The sequence below is a fragment of the Homarus americanus genome, unplaced genomic scaffold, assembly GCF_018991925.1.
Source record: "Homarus americanus isolate GMGI-L3 unplaced genomic scaffold, GMGI_Hamer_2.0 scaffold56241, whole genome shotgun sequence".
In the NCBI taxonomy this organism is placed as follows: domain Eukaryota; kingdom Metazoa; phylum Arthropoda; class Malacostraca; order Decapoda; family Nephropidae; genus Homarus; species Homarus americanus.
In genome coordinates this window covers 1,372,020-1,386,576 of record NW_024740202.1, presented here as the reverse complement: position 1 = coordinate 1,386,576, position 14,557 = coordinate 1,372,020, and the positions used below count along the sequence as shown (strand labels likewise).

At 38.2% G+C, this 14,557-nt stretch overlaps 1 protein-coding gene across 6 annotated transcripts in view; it reads right to left on the bottom strand.

The window, feature by feature from the left end:
• Positions 1–14,557, bottom strand: part of LOC121875301 (BTB/POZ domain-containing protein 7-like) — a 76,337-nt gene that overhangs the window by 15,897 nt on the left and 45,883 nt on the right. For 5 of the 6 annotated variants that reach the window (XM_042379772.1, XM_042379776.1, XM_042379771.1 and 2 more), the window contains 5 exons: positions 12,813–12,947; positions 10,905–11,055; positions 8,819–8,976; positions 7,303–7,452; positions 632–724 (listed from right to left, as the gene is read on the bottom strand). In XM_042379772.1, the coding sequence (XP_042235706.1) occupies positions 632–724; positions 7,303–7,452; positions 8,819–8,976; positions 10,905–11,055; positions 12,813–12,947 (687 nt within the window). The remainder of the gene's footprint in view (positions 1–631; positions 725–7,302; positions 7,453–8,818; positions 8,977–10,904; positions 11,056–12,812; positions 12,948–14,557) is intronic. The other variant, XM_042379775.1, reaches the window with a different exon arrangement.

The window sequence follows — 14,557 nt, the reverse complement described above, 5'->3', positions numbered from 1 at the left end:
GCCAAATGGTGATATGATGATATAGGATGGCCTGCCTTTGTCTTGTACCAACTCCTGTAGCAGGTGTTGCAAACTGTCACTCTCCTCTCCCTCCATAAAAGAGGGATTGTACACGCACTGTATACCACACATGCAATCTCTACACACTAGCATACACCGTCCACTGTGCTATGTACAGTACTGAACATATTATGGATAATAATCATGTCACGGATTGGAACAACAGTACAGTATAAATGTGTATAAATCATCATGTGTCACAGAAAAATTCTGGTTGAATCAAGTTTAATTACAGAAAAAAATTCTATAAACCTTAGTGATGGTCAGTATAAAACTGATATTATTTTACATAAATTTATATGTCAGTGGCCTAAGGTTAAAAGTGCTTTGGAAAGTATTTGCAATGGAGATGGGGTAGGGGATTAGTGGGTCTCATGTTACTGACCTGACCTGATGCACTGTCAGGTCATCCATTGTACTGTATATAAGCTCTTTTCTCATTTGCAGTGGAGGTGGGGTGGAGGATTAGTGGGTCTAATGTTAGTGACCTGACCTGATGCAATGTCAGGTCACCCATTGTATATAAGCTTTTCCCAGTATGTGACCTGTTCGCATCACGCAAGCAACTCACTCCGGACAAGCAGAAGCAGCAAGACCTCCACGGACAGCAGCAGCATCTTCTTCTCGGACGAGGCTTCTCCAAACGTCTCGCTCCCTGCTTGACCTGCTTCGCAAACACAAACCTAGACTTAATCCAGCTAGAGGGATATAGACTACTGACATATCATTTGGATCAATTGGCATATAGGATCTCTCCCGCTGTATCGGACCTCCCTTAGGAACCCCGATTACTGCTGAGGGACCAAGTGTGACAAGCGACTATTCGTGAATACAGTAATCAGACCTTTTCCTGTTACTCATTTTCTTCTTTTCCGCTGTCGTGAAAGGACCTACTCCTCGGCCAATTGATGCGCAGGGGAGTATTCGTCTGGAAGCGCCCTCTGACACCACGACTCGCTCTGAGCATAATCGTGTGATTGTCAAAGGGTCAGCAGCAGCCCGTCGAGTCACCGGGGAACTCTGTGAGAGTGCAGAAGCACCCCCAGTTGAGGGTCGCAGGAAAATTAGGGGCCCTGTTAGGGAAAGATCTACATAAATCTCCCACAGAAGGATTACCCCTTCTGCAACCATGCCCTCCGTTAGGCTCAAGGTGGATCACAACCACCAAAAAGTGAACGACCTGGCATCCCTGATCTTCAAACTGACACTCATACAAATAAAAGCATTGATTCGTGAAAACATAATCCGGATTATCCTGCCCACCGACCAGGACGCCAACAAATTCCACTCCCCAGAAACAACACGTAAACTCTCGAATAATAGCTTTACTGTCCTCCACTCGGAGTTGGAAATGGGTCAGCGGGTCATGGGTTGGTGGGTCACTTGGGAGTGAATTCTAGCCGGGTCAAGATGGGTCACGGGTCTTATGGCTGACCTACCTGACCCGGGGGCTGGTCAAGGTGGGTCAAGCCTAGGATTTCATGGGTACAAAATTTCTTGTTGGACTGTATAAAAAGTGGTTAATATTTTGTGTATGAACAGCCTATGTGATGGGTTACAGGTGAATATTTACTGTCATGAAACTTTTTTGTTATGCCATACCTCCATTTTACTACAATATTCATAGCACTGGAATACCAGCAATACAGAACTTTTGTAAAGTATATAAGCACACTGTTACTTCTTGAGACCAGCAAACCTATATACAGTATTCTCATTAGTTACCTTAACCATGGGATACAATGTTATTGGAGAGGAAAAAAAAACTATATATATATATATATTACTCTAAAACTATTAACTTTGTTAATTATCCTCATTTTAATTTAAAATTTGATGATAAATGCTATGGCTATTAAGATTACAAAAATTGCCAGTTTTATCACTAATTTGGCAATTCTATTGGGAGAGGAGTTGCCGTGGAGTCATCTGAGTCAGACTATAAGTGATAGGAGGACCATTTTGACATATGGGTGTAGCTACTTTCCAGTGTATGTGTATGTAAAGGTCACCTAAAGGTGACCGACTGTGCTACTGACAACAGCCAACTACTGTAATGTACTGTATGTGAGTATGGAAAACATGGATATTAAAACCAAGATAGAAGCAAATTTTTACCATTTAGTTGAAAGCCCAAAGGGGCAGACTTCCTGCTGGGAGTAATTCAACCTTGTAACCAATGATTACAATATTTATTCTAAAAAGAATAAGCAAAATGTAAAAACTGCCAAGCTTGTTTACAGTATAAAAAAGAAATGTACTGATGGAAAAATATAGGCACTAAAAATATAAGTGATCCTCCAAAAACCTGCCTAGCAAGCAACTCCACAATGAGGCAGATGAGTGTGTCTCAGTTTATGAAATTAATGCCTGGATTTAGAATTCCAGAATCAGATAAAATACAGATAAAACATGCAGAAGAAAGATTCGTCATTTAAACTGTATCATCATTCAATTCTGTTGATAGCGATGGATTTCATAACTTTGCTGCAGAGATACCTGTAATTCGAATTGGAGCCACTCATATAAATGTGCACGTAAATGATATATTATATGACAGAAAAACAATACGAGATGAGGTCGTGCATATGGTGCAGGATGTACGGAATTTTATAAAACAAGAGGTCTTGAAATGTATTTCATATACTGTATACTAAAACATTCTCAGATGTCACGGACCTAACAACTGATGACATAAACAAAAGAAGCCACGCGGATTTCACAGTGTTTTGCATGAGTTACCTTGTATAAATACCTGAAAATTTATGGTATTTACAGTATATAAAAAAAAATAATACAAACAAATGAAACTGTTGCACCACTTTCAGATAGCAGAAACCTCAGCACCCACAATATAAATGCTTGCATTTTCCTGAATGCCATACTGCAGAAGACATATTTGTAGAGATTGATCGCTGTCTCAGTGAACTTCAATACCTACATAACTCATAATTTTGACATAAAAGCTAAAAACCTGTCTCCCACTTTCACTAAAAACCTCTATGATGATACGTTCATCCTTCAATGCTACAAATACTTTGATATTTTCAAGATCAAAGACTCGTAACTCTTCCTCTCCAGCTCGCTCCGGCCATCTTTGCTGTAAAGGCTCAAAGACTTTACCTTCACCTTTCTCCAAACAACTTTACTACTAATCTACTTTTCATTCTTCATATCTTTACTGTGATGGTGTGGCCACCAAGACCTGGCAGGGTGTGACCCCTGGCAGTTATTTGGGTTTGGGCTGCATTCGTGGTGGTGACAGTCTTCTAATGGAAACACAATCTCTCGGCCCATCCTCTGTTGCGTGGCCACAAAGCCAGCCCTATGCTTTCAGACCCCTTCATCCCTTCCACTGAATCTCATTCACCTGTCACTTGCTTTTTACTACAGTACTGCTTCTACCACTGTTGTAAATCCAGTTGCATCTGAAGATATCTTGTATAAAGATGAAAATTAAGGTGCACAAAGTGTTTCCAGGTACTTTCACAATTACTGAATGAACAGTACAGTATATGTGACTGTACAGTAAACCCTCGAAGATTCAGACCCAGTAAATCCAGATTTCGGAAGATCCGGACAAAATTTTAGGGTTTTGGGGGCTAAGAAGCCTCCCGAAGAAGCATTCATAAAACAGAGCAAAGATCATCTTAGGTCCGTGTAACTAAGATGTCAGCGCGTGGGACACAGGTGCCCAAGGCAGGAGACATAAACAGAGTTGTCCATTGTTATTTGTGGGAATATTATTTCATTCATTCTTGTAATAATACAATGTTTCTTATTATGTTATCGTAGGTAAATGTATGGTTTATATAATTTGTTTATCACTATGCCCACCACCGTTTTTAATTTAGACAACAAAATATATATTTCTCCCATATGTACTGTATTTCAATCGTAAGCCTCGGGAAAGAGAAACATTTTTTTTTCGCAATCCTTGTTCACAATATGTGTATGGCATTACAAGTTTATAAGTGAACTGTTTGTTACTTAACGTTCCCACAATGGACACTTGTAGTAAGACGGTACTTTTGACAATTCCTCTGTGTGAGAGAATTACGATGTCATTGGTGTTAGGTCATGATGAATCTGCGACCACTTGTCATCCAAACTAACTACCGGTATGCATTATTTTACAGTTAGATAAATAAACAAATTTCAAAAAGACTTTGCATATTGCAATGTACCTTAACTAATTTTTTTTTTCCTTTTTGATAACTAGTACTGTATATTATTTGAGTAACAGCACAATTTGTCTGGTACAGTACAATATGACACAATTATAAACACTATACATAATATTCAGTAATATTATTATTCGTAGATGAAAATAAGATCAAAGCAAATACTGTGGAAAGTTGAGCTCAGTACCATTAAGGATTTCTTTTTTTTATTTACATCTACTGCCATGGAAATTGTTGGAAGTTATAAGTGTGCTTCAAACATCTACTACCATGAGTTCATGTTAACCAAGCATGTCACTTGCAAAACCAAGTTGTGGTGTAATGTGACCGAAGATCCAGAGGTTGCTGAATGTAGGAAAAAATGGCACAATAAAATGACATCTACAACAGTGTTAATTTTGCTGAGGAGTCACAGTCCTGGTTTGAAATGTGAACACAGCGTCAACCTTCTCAAAAGAAAACCGCACCTGATTCCGGTGCAACTTTGTTCCTGACGGATCTTCTAAAGATGTGCCATTTGTTTCCTGCTATTTGAGAAGCCCTATATTGATCTCCTTGACATTTCCTGCCTCCGCTTGACACTATATGTCCTTGGCTGTTGCCAAGGACATATAGTGTAGAGCAGTAATTTAGCAAGCTGAGACACGTCAAAACAGAGCATCGATCAATAATGACAACTGAATGCTTGTCTGGATTGTGCAGGTTCAGCGTGTATTGACAAAAAAGGTTAGATAGAAAGCCTTCATTGAAGACGTGATTGATCGTTTTGGAGCTGCTAAGTGCTGCCTGCAATATTTATTTAACCACTGAAATTACGGCTAGCATTGGCTATCCCCATATTTCCAGGATTTATGATATCAAATTAATTATTTTTGTTAGTTTTTAATCTTAAGATCGATCCTATGATAATTTTAGTGATTAATAATTTGGTGATAACACTGATAAGTAAGAACATAAGAATGGAGGAAACTGCAGCCGGCCTATTGGTCCATACTGGGCAGTCCCATTTACATCCAACCCCTATCGCTCAAATATCCATCCAACCTATATTTGAAGCTATCCAGCGTGTTCGAATTAATGATGATGATTGATAACTAATTCCACTCATCTTCTACTCTATTTCAAAACCAGTGTTTACCTATCTCAAGCCTAAATCTAAATTTGACTAATTTAAAACCATTGCTATGAGTTTGTTCCTGGTTGGATAGTTTAAGTACAGTAACTTTGTTACATCACCTTTGTTTAATTCTGACTTCCGTTTATACACCTCAATCATATCGCCCCTCACTCTACGTCTCTCGAGGGAGTGTAAAGTCAAATGCTTTAATCTGTTTCTATACTCAAAGCTCCTAATGCCTGTGATTAGTCTTGTCATCCTCCTCTGTATGCTTTCTAAGGATTCTATATCCATTCTGTAGTACAGTGACCAGAACCGAACTGCATAATCCAAGTGAGGTCTCACAAGTGCAAGATAGTTTTAGGATGACCTCGCTAGTCTTGTAACTAACACTCCTTTGTACGAACCCAAGTACTTTGTTAGCCTTGTTTTGAGCAAATACACATTGTTGACTTGGTTTAAGATTCCTACTTATGATTACTCCTAAATCTTTCTCTCAGTTGGATTTCTCTATAACAACGTTGTTCATCTGATATCTGGTTTCTCTGTTTACATCTCCTAGGCAAAGTACTGTACTGTACTTTACATTTGTCCACATTAAATTTCATCGCCAGATTTAATTACAAGCCCTATTTTAGTGTCGTTAGTAAATTTACTTATGTTGCTGTGTAAGCCTATACAGTATCTATGTCATTTATGTATACTGTATAATAAATAGTAATGGTCCAAGTACTGAGCCTTGGAGTACTCCACTACCCCAATCGGATTTAGTGCCATTAATGCGGACTCTGTTTCCTGTACTGTAACCACACCCTAATCCAGTTTAGAACATCCTTTCCAATTCCATGAGCCTCCGCTTTACATATTAATCTTTTGTGGGGGACCCTGCTGAAGGCTTTGCTAAAGTCGAGGTAAACCACATCCTAAACGTGTCTGTCATCCACTGATTCAAACACAGTTGAACAAAATGATAATAGATTTGTCAGACATGAACACACACTTGTAAAGCCATGTTGGCAATCATTGATAAATTTTTGTTTCTCCAGGTGATTTTGAATTGAGTTTGAAATTATTGCTTCCAGTAATTTGCCTACAATTGATGTTAAGCTGATTGGACGGTACTTAGAGGATAGTAATCTATCTTCCTTCTTGAAAATCATGATTACATTTGCTATCCTCCAGGATTCGGGTACTAAACTAGTTTTTAATGTAATGTTAAACAAGTTTGCTAAGGGCATACTAAGTGATATTGCTGATCATACAATACAAGAAAGTAACTAGATTATACTTGATCATACTTTTATATGAATGTATATACAGTACCTGCTTTGAATGAACTGATATGTCATATCTTGTCTTGCTTTCTTGCCTCCCAAGGCAAAAAATCTTGTGGATGCCCATATTATTATACCTAATATTTTGAAGTCTGGCTGGGACCATCTGCCATCTCTCTCCAACAACAGATGACTAAGTTGGGTAAAACTTGTCAAACACATCATTCTATAGCTTTGTACCTTCCTTGTAGTTAACCCATCCATTACCCAGAGTCAAAGATCAGTTTAATCTTATACCTGCTGCAAGTCTCAGGTTTTATCCTATTGTCTTGTTTTATTAACTTCTTCACCCACACCATCCACCTCTTCATGAACAAGATATCACATGCAATAAACTCCAAACTCCATGACCAAATATAAAATTATATTTAAATATTATATGTTTTTCAATATAAAAATCATGAATAAACCAGACGTCAGGCAACAGTAGGTTAGATTAGGTTGGGTAAATTGAGGTGAGGTGAGGTGAGGTGAGGTGAGGTAAGGTAAGGTAAGGTAAGGTAAGGTAAGGTAAGGTAAGGTGGAATGTTTTTAATGCAAAATATTTTCTTGCTTCATAATATAATGTTATAAATCTGTGAACAACATCACTGTTATGTGCACCTACCTTAATTTCTTCAGCATAAGGTGTAAAAAGTCTAGGCTTAACAAACAAGCCATTATTTTTACTTCGTATCCAGGCATTAACCCGGTAGTTGGTGGTGTCGTCCCCAATCATGTGGCTTGGAGGTGTTGATACTAATCCTCGTTTTATAGCCTGCAATTACATATTTTACCATCACAATAACATACATATAGGTGAGAGCAGCGACCACACCTTTTAAGATTTAAACAGGTACAGGTAAACTTCAAGACACAATATCCCCATCAACGACATTCTGCTTTAATGATGGTCATAAATTAAGACCATCTTTACTGATGGTCATAAACTCACTATATACGATCAAAATAACTCGCTTTAACAATATCCATCAAATAGCCATCAATAACCATTGGTTGGAAACATTTTGTTTTATCTCCAGTGCAAACTATGGGTTGTATATTCTCAAACTAATCACTGTCTTGCAAGGATTCCAGTAATGCAAATTATATTATTTTTATGTCAAGTTAGTGACATTTTATAAGGAAACAATATTTAACCCTATGCACTACTATCTCTATCTTCATTTGTAAGCCTACCCACGCGCCACCACACTGCCAACCCGCACACTACAGTCGTGTTTGGTTCTTTGTCAATCGCATGGCTCCACGATTATCAGCCAGCATTATACTGTATATTGCAATTATCATGTGTTTTTTTCCTTATATAGTGAGAGGACAGCACTAACATTTAGATTAAACTGTGTTATGGTGACTGTGAAGTGATATTTCCCGTGTTTTTTGTGGCTATAAGGTGCGTCAATTATGTTGTTTTGAAAATGTGAGCAGTGTCGGCCGCTATCATTGTTTTTGTTATCATCATTCGCTCAGTTTTGGTGACAAGTGCTTTTGCTCTGTTTCTGTGAAGTGAGCAGCGGAACTTTGTAAATGTCTGGGAAGGCCAAGGCATCCAAGACAACTGTCTCTCTGAGGTGAAGCTTGACACTGTTAAACAGCATGAGACTCCCCAGAGGCTGTGTGAGAGTCAGAGTGATGTCTCCACTCCCCCTACAAGAGTCCCCTTAGCCTTGTGATGTTGACCAGGCATATTCTTCAGGATGTGGTGAGTGTTGTTTAATTGTTTTGTCCTGATAGTAGTATTGTAGGAATTGTTTTGTCGGTGATACATGCGTGTTTGGGGACCGGCTGGGAACATATACCATTGAACCCCGTGTTATAATGCTCCCAATCAATGATTATTCACCTAGAAATGGGTTTTTCCTAACCTCATCATATCTGAAAGTTTACCTGTATCATTCATTATGAAAAAAGAAAAGATAATATATCATGGTTGGGAGGTAGTACTGTACATGGTCCATACATACCTGGGTTAATATATCATGGTTGGGAGGTAGTACTGTACATGGTCCATACATACCTGGGTTAATATATCATGGTTGGGAGGTAGTACTGTACATGGTCCATACATACCTGGGTTAATATATCATGGTTGGGAGGTAGTACTGTACATGGTCCATACATACCTGGGTTAATATATCATGGTTGGGAGGTAGTACGTGGTCCATTCGAACGTGAGGTAAGAGTTCTGACAGAATTTCTCGCAATTCCACATCATTCATGTCCCTCTTCCGGAGACCCTTCCGAGTCACCGAGTGGGTCGTCTGCGACACTAAGTTAGGTTCTGTTTAAAAGACAATTTTACAGTTTATTGAAGGTGACATTTCTTCTTTTACATCCCAATCTATTAGTATGAGAAGGAAATTATCCCACAGATTGGATCAAGTTAAAGACCTTTCCCCATTACAAAGGAAAACATCTCATCAGAAACAACCTCCAGTAATCTCATGGTATAAGGTACAGAACTTAGACATAATCTCATGGTATAAGGTACAGTACTCACTTCAACAGCTAAGGTCTTAAACAAGGTTAGTAAAACACTAATACATCAACAATAACAAATATATGAGGTTGAGACAAAGTTTGGTTGTCAACAAACGTTTTCACATAGATATCTGCTCCCCGTTAGCTGGATTAATTGGTACAGAGCGGTTATGGGATTGAGATATTTCCGGGTGTGGAGACGAACTTTGTCATTCCTGGAAAAAAATCACACATCTTTGGAATTTTTTTGGGTCCACTGCCCTCACGCTTCACACAGGTTTGTTCAACGAGGATTTGCCTGAATACGTTTTTTATCACTACTTGGTATCACTTTAGTGAATTTTGTAGATGTATGTGTATTAGTGAGCTACTTTAGAGCTGTATGATATCTTTAAACTTTGGTTTTGAGTGTTTTTAATGTTTGTGTGTGTGTGTGTGTTTGTGTGGGAGGGGGAGGGGGGGGGGGCTTTTGGGGTCCACCTGATGCATCTCCTATCTCCCCAGGTTATAATGGATTCGCTGAACATGGCATTTTCTGAGAACGCAACCTGTGTTAAGCAAGAGGACAATGTACTGGGGAAAGTTTTCCGAGAGTCTAAATTACGCATCTCGCACAGACAGATACAGAGTTTATTTATTTAAGCAAACACCACTGTATAATTACAGAACAGGTATCCCTCATGATACGAACATTCTATATATGAAAATAAGCTCATACAAATTTCCTATATTGACACCACTTTTTTGAGATACGAAAGCTGGTGAGGCCATCTTGGGGATAGACGACCTTACTCAGCCCACCCCTGCTCACCCCCTTGTGGTGGCGGGTCCAGATTGTCCTCTTATAAAAAAAATTACGGAAACTCTCTCCCCAAAAATTTTTTCTGGGTCTGGGAACATATTCTGAGGTTGAAAATCAGGCTCATTTTCTAAAAATTCTGAGAAAAATTCCAGAAACTCCCTCCAATTTTTTTTCTCAAGGTCTGGGAGCAAATTGCAAGGGTGAAATAATATGAAATTCTGGAAAATTCTGTAAACTAAACTTTTCCCAGTACCTGGAAAAATTTCTGGGACAGGATTTTTTCCGGGTTTGAGGGAGTCGTCTCATTCCCGGAAGTGCTCTGCACCATTTGTTCCGGATAGCAGGGATATTACTGTATCACTCAGTGGTAACAAATAATGCTGTTAGTAATATATCTCCATATCAAATACTGTACAATACAGCACAATATGTTATAATGACCCCATTGTATGCTGATATGCTGAGGTTTCAAGGGGTATTACTGTACATGGTGGATTGCATATATAGTACCCTTAATTACACTAAAGGTTTCATAATAAGTTGCTTCTATCTGGAACACATTCGAATGTACAATGAGGACCCATGTACCCAGAAAAATTTTGGAGATGTGCAATTTTTTTCCTGGGATGAGAAATTTATTAAATTACCCCAAAATATCTCGTTCCTGGTAAATATCTGCACAAATTCTTCTGGTTAATGGGGATACCACTGTATAATACACTCTTTTAACACCTGACATATTGACCATAAGCTGTGATTTTGGAATTGTACACTTTGTCTCATGACAGTGTACATCCAAAAATGTATATCAGTACAATACAGTAATTATGTTCAATTCAAGCAAAATTTTATGAATACCCAGACATTACAGTACTGTACATCTGTCATCAATGAAGTTATAATAATAAATTGGTCCAGATATTCACCTCTATCTTCCATTCGTCTCAGCAACTGGTGTTCCCCCCAGCGTAGTGTAGCCTGTAACACATCTAGCTCCGCCGCTTGCAAGAAGTCTGACATTAGTGCTTCTAACAATGTTGACTTTTCCAATTCCAATAACACTCCCGACTGAGCAACCTGTAGATAAAATTACACAATAATTAAAATCTTAAAAGACAATATACTCCTACTTGTCTACAAACTATCACCCCAAAAGATAAAAAAAATTAACAATTTCTTTGATCATTAAATGGCAGGTAAGGATTCCCTAACCCATATACACAAAAGTGGAATGTAAAGAACAGAAACATCTACTGTACTGTACTGATGTTGGCTGCCATCCACTGAGGATGGCCACCATTTAAGGGCTAAAACTGAAGGCTTTTGTCATGTAGTAATTTTCTGATATGAATTACTGAGAAAAGCTGGCACTGTAGAATACACCTCCATGAAACTGATGACCAATACGGTTCTAGGTTATCAGTGTATTTCCTAAATGTATATAAAATATTAATCATTATTATATTTTCTTTCAATTACAACCAAATATCAAAGAAATGTTCATCACTATTACCCAAGTTGATTTAAGATTACAATCAACACTTTCAACTTGGACCTCCTCCACCACAGAACCTCCACCGGTCTGTGGAGAAATATCACACTAAATGTTTCAAGTCATATACACTGAACACTGACCAAAAGCAACAAATGCTCTCAAAAACCAAGTAGAGGCCCAGAGCTACTTTTTTTATAATATTTGATCTAGTAGTAGTCTACTGTGCTTATCCTTTCGATATTGGTCACACATCTATAGCTCTTATGCGAGGAAGTACGGCTTTTAAGTGTTTAGAAGTGCACCTGTTATCAAAGTCTTTCTACAATATTGATAAGTCATAAAATATAAAGTGATCTGAAGGAGAGATTAATTATATGAGGATATATTCGGTTTTGTATTATTAATGCAAAATAAAGTTGATTGCTTGATTGATATAGATTTATAGTAATCTATAGAGCTTACTAGAGTATAACTTCTTGTGTGAAGTGTGATGTGGTGGAGTGGATGAAGAGGAATACACTAAGGTGGTATGGACATGTGCCGAGGATGCATGAAGACAAGCTGACAAAAAAATTTTATGATAGCAAGAGAGAGGGGAATGTTGGGAGGGGTAGACTAATTGCCACCTGGGAGAAAAGAGTTAGAGAGTTTGTTGGAGAGAGAGCGGGAAAGGGAGGAAGGGTGTTTGAGAGAGCAAGTGAGGTGTGCAAGGATAAATTGGCCTGGAGACATTTCTGCCATGACCACCCCCTGTTGGGAAGTTCCTGGGAGGGAACAAGGCATCGGCGATATTGATTGATTGATCAAAACAGAGGTGCCAGAGTTGCACTCCGGTGGGCTCCGGCAGCACTGCACCCCTAGTTATTGGTGGGAAATCTGTAAACATCTATTACAACGAGCGGTTTGCCTGGCCACTGTCGGTAGTTTCAAGAATTATCGCAGTCATTTACTGAATATTTCTTGTTTATTTATTACTGTTTTAATTGTTCTCTTCATTAAATGAAATTATTCCTGTAATATACCATATATATTCATTCTGAAGTTGTTTGGATTCTTAAACTAGGGGGATACCGAGATCCCAAGCTGGACCCCAATCCTGACCTTCACCATATTGGACACAGGGTGATTTTGAGGGTAAAATTTTGAAGTAAAAGGCGTGTCCTATCTGCAGCAAAATACGGCAATACTTTTACATAATTACAGGTACAGTACTACTATATTTCCATAATCAATATTACCTTAAACCTGTTGAATGACTCCTCCAAGACCTCTATGTATATCCAATAAGTAATGTCATTAATAGCAGAAAAACAGTCCACCCTTAGTGCATGGACATTACCTGAGAAAACTCCTCTCGCAAAAAATGAAGAGCTTGACGATGGACCCACGCCGAGCCGTGAGCTTCCCCCGACCACCGTAGAATGGATACCAGGTTGTCTAGACTCAGCGACTCCACTATCATGTCCTCACAACCCTGGTCGAAAATTTTTGTTAGCATAAGAATATAAATAATGTACCCTCACATTCTTGGAGGGTACACAGGTGCCCGAGGAAGTAGGAAACATATAAACAGTTGACAATTGTTACTGTATTTGTAGGAATAATATTTCAATGACTCTAGTAATGATACAATGTTTCTTATTACGTTATCACAGGTAAATGCATGGTTTATATACAGTACAGCAATTTGTTTATCACTACATTAGTACTGTATTTTTGGTGTTTCTTATATCATTTATTATTCGCCGGAAAATCCGGAAATCGGCTTTTCCAGACAGGTGGTCCCCCCTTTTAGTCCGGATCTTTGAGGGTTCACTGTAGATGTCTTGAGGTCTTGTTGTGGAAGGGGAACAACATAGCAGAACAAATCTGTTATATTCTGTAATAAAGTTATGCTACACTTGAACCCGTGTCTTCTGTCTTGTTATGTGTGTTTGTACATATGTTATGTTTCTTATCATTGGGTTTTGTTTTGTTTGGGGTTACATTATATAAGTAATTTTCATTGTTCCCTTCACTTACTAGAAAATTCTTTTGCTCTCTTCCAGATGCCATACTGCCCTGGGTCAGTTATATGAACAATAAAGAAAAAAAGGTCGACTCTAGTCTTCTTCTTACCACATATACACAGCAGGTAAGAGTGAATATATGACAGTGAATGGAGGGAGAACCTGTCTTGATTGTACCCAACCATCAATATACCAGAAGGGTTATAAAAGTGAAATAAATAAGAGACAAATACACTACTTTTTCTCCCACTCTGATATAATTGTACAGTACAGGCAGACAATGTTGTGATAAGTTTGGTTGTAGAACATTATGTGAAAGTAGAGAAGCCCCTGGAGTTCTCTTTAGGAATAATCCAGGTAATATTCTGCATTACCACCAGGAAACCTGAAACACTTCTCCACCTTCACAGTGTCCTCTCAAAAAAATACTATTTTTCCCTCTTTCTTTATGCTTTCCTTCCTCTTGTGTGTACTGTACTGTACTTGGTCAGACAGTTCTCATCTCTTATATAGCTATGGTCTTACACCTTGGTACCATACTATAACTACATACAGTGCAACTGCACCTGCTTCACTATATGATAGCCAAGTTATGCCAACATGAATTTTTAAACAGGTATTTAACTAAATCTTAAGTGTTGTCTTTAAATCCTGACACTCTAGAGATGGCCAGTTCATGAAGAATTTGGAGAAGTGTGTTTGTGACCATTAATCTCCACCAAGGGCAGTTTCCAACTTGCAAGACAGTTATATAAATGTTGATGATTTGATTGTATCAGTGATCCAATCTTACTTCTCATACACTGGTCAATACATACATACAACTCAGTGTTATGATATCACACTTACCCTAACACACTTCAGTTATATGAGACAGCACTACTGTACTTCTTCAACCAATTTATTATTTAAAACAGAAAATCAGCCTCATTTGCATGTCATTAAGAGCTACAAACAATACATAGTGTAGGTCTATATCAAATTTATATCAACTCTTATTCCTATTTTTTACTACTGGTACATCTTTTACTTATTATTAGTAAATATGTATCTCCCAAATTTAACTTAACCAACC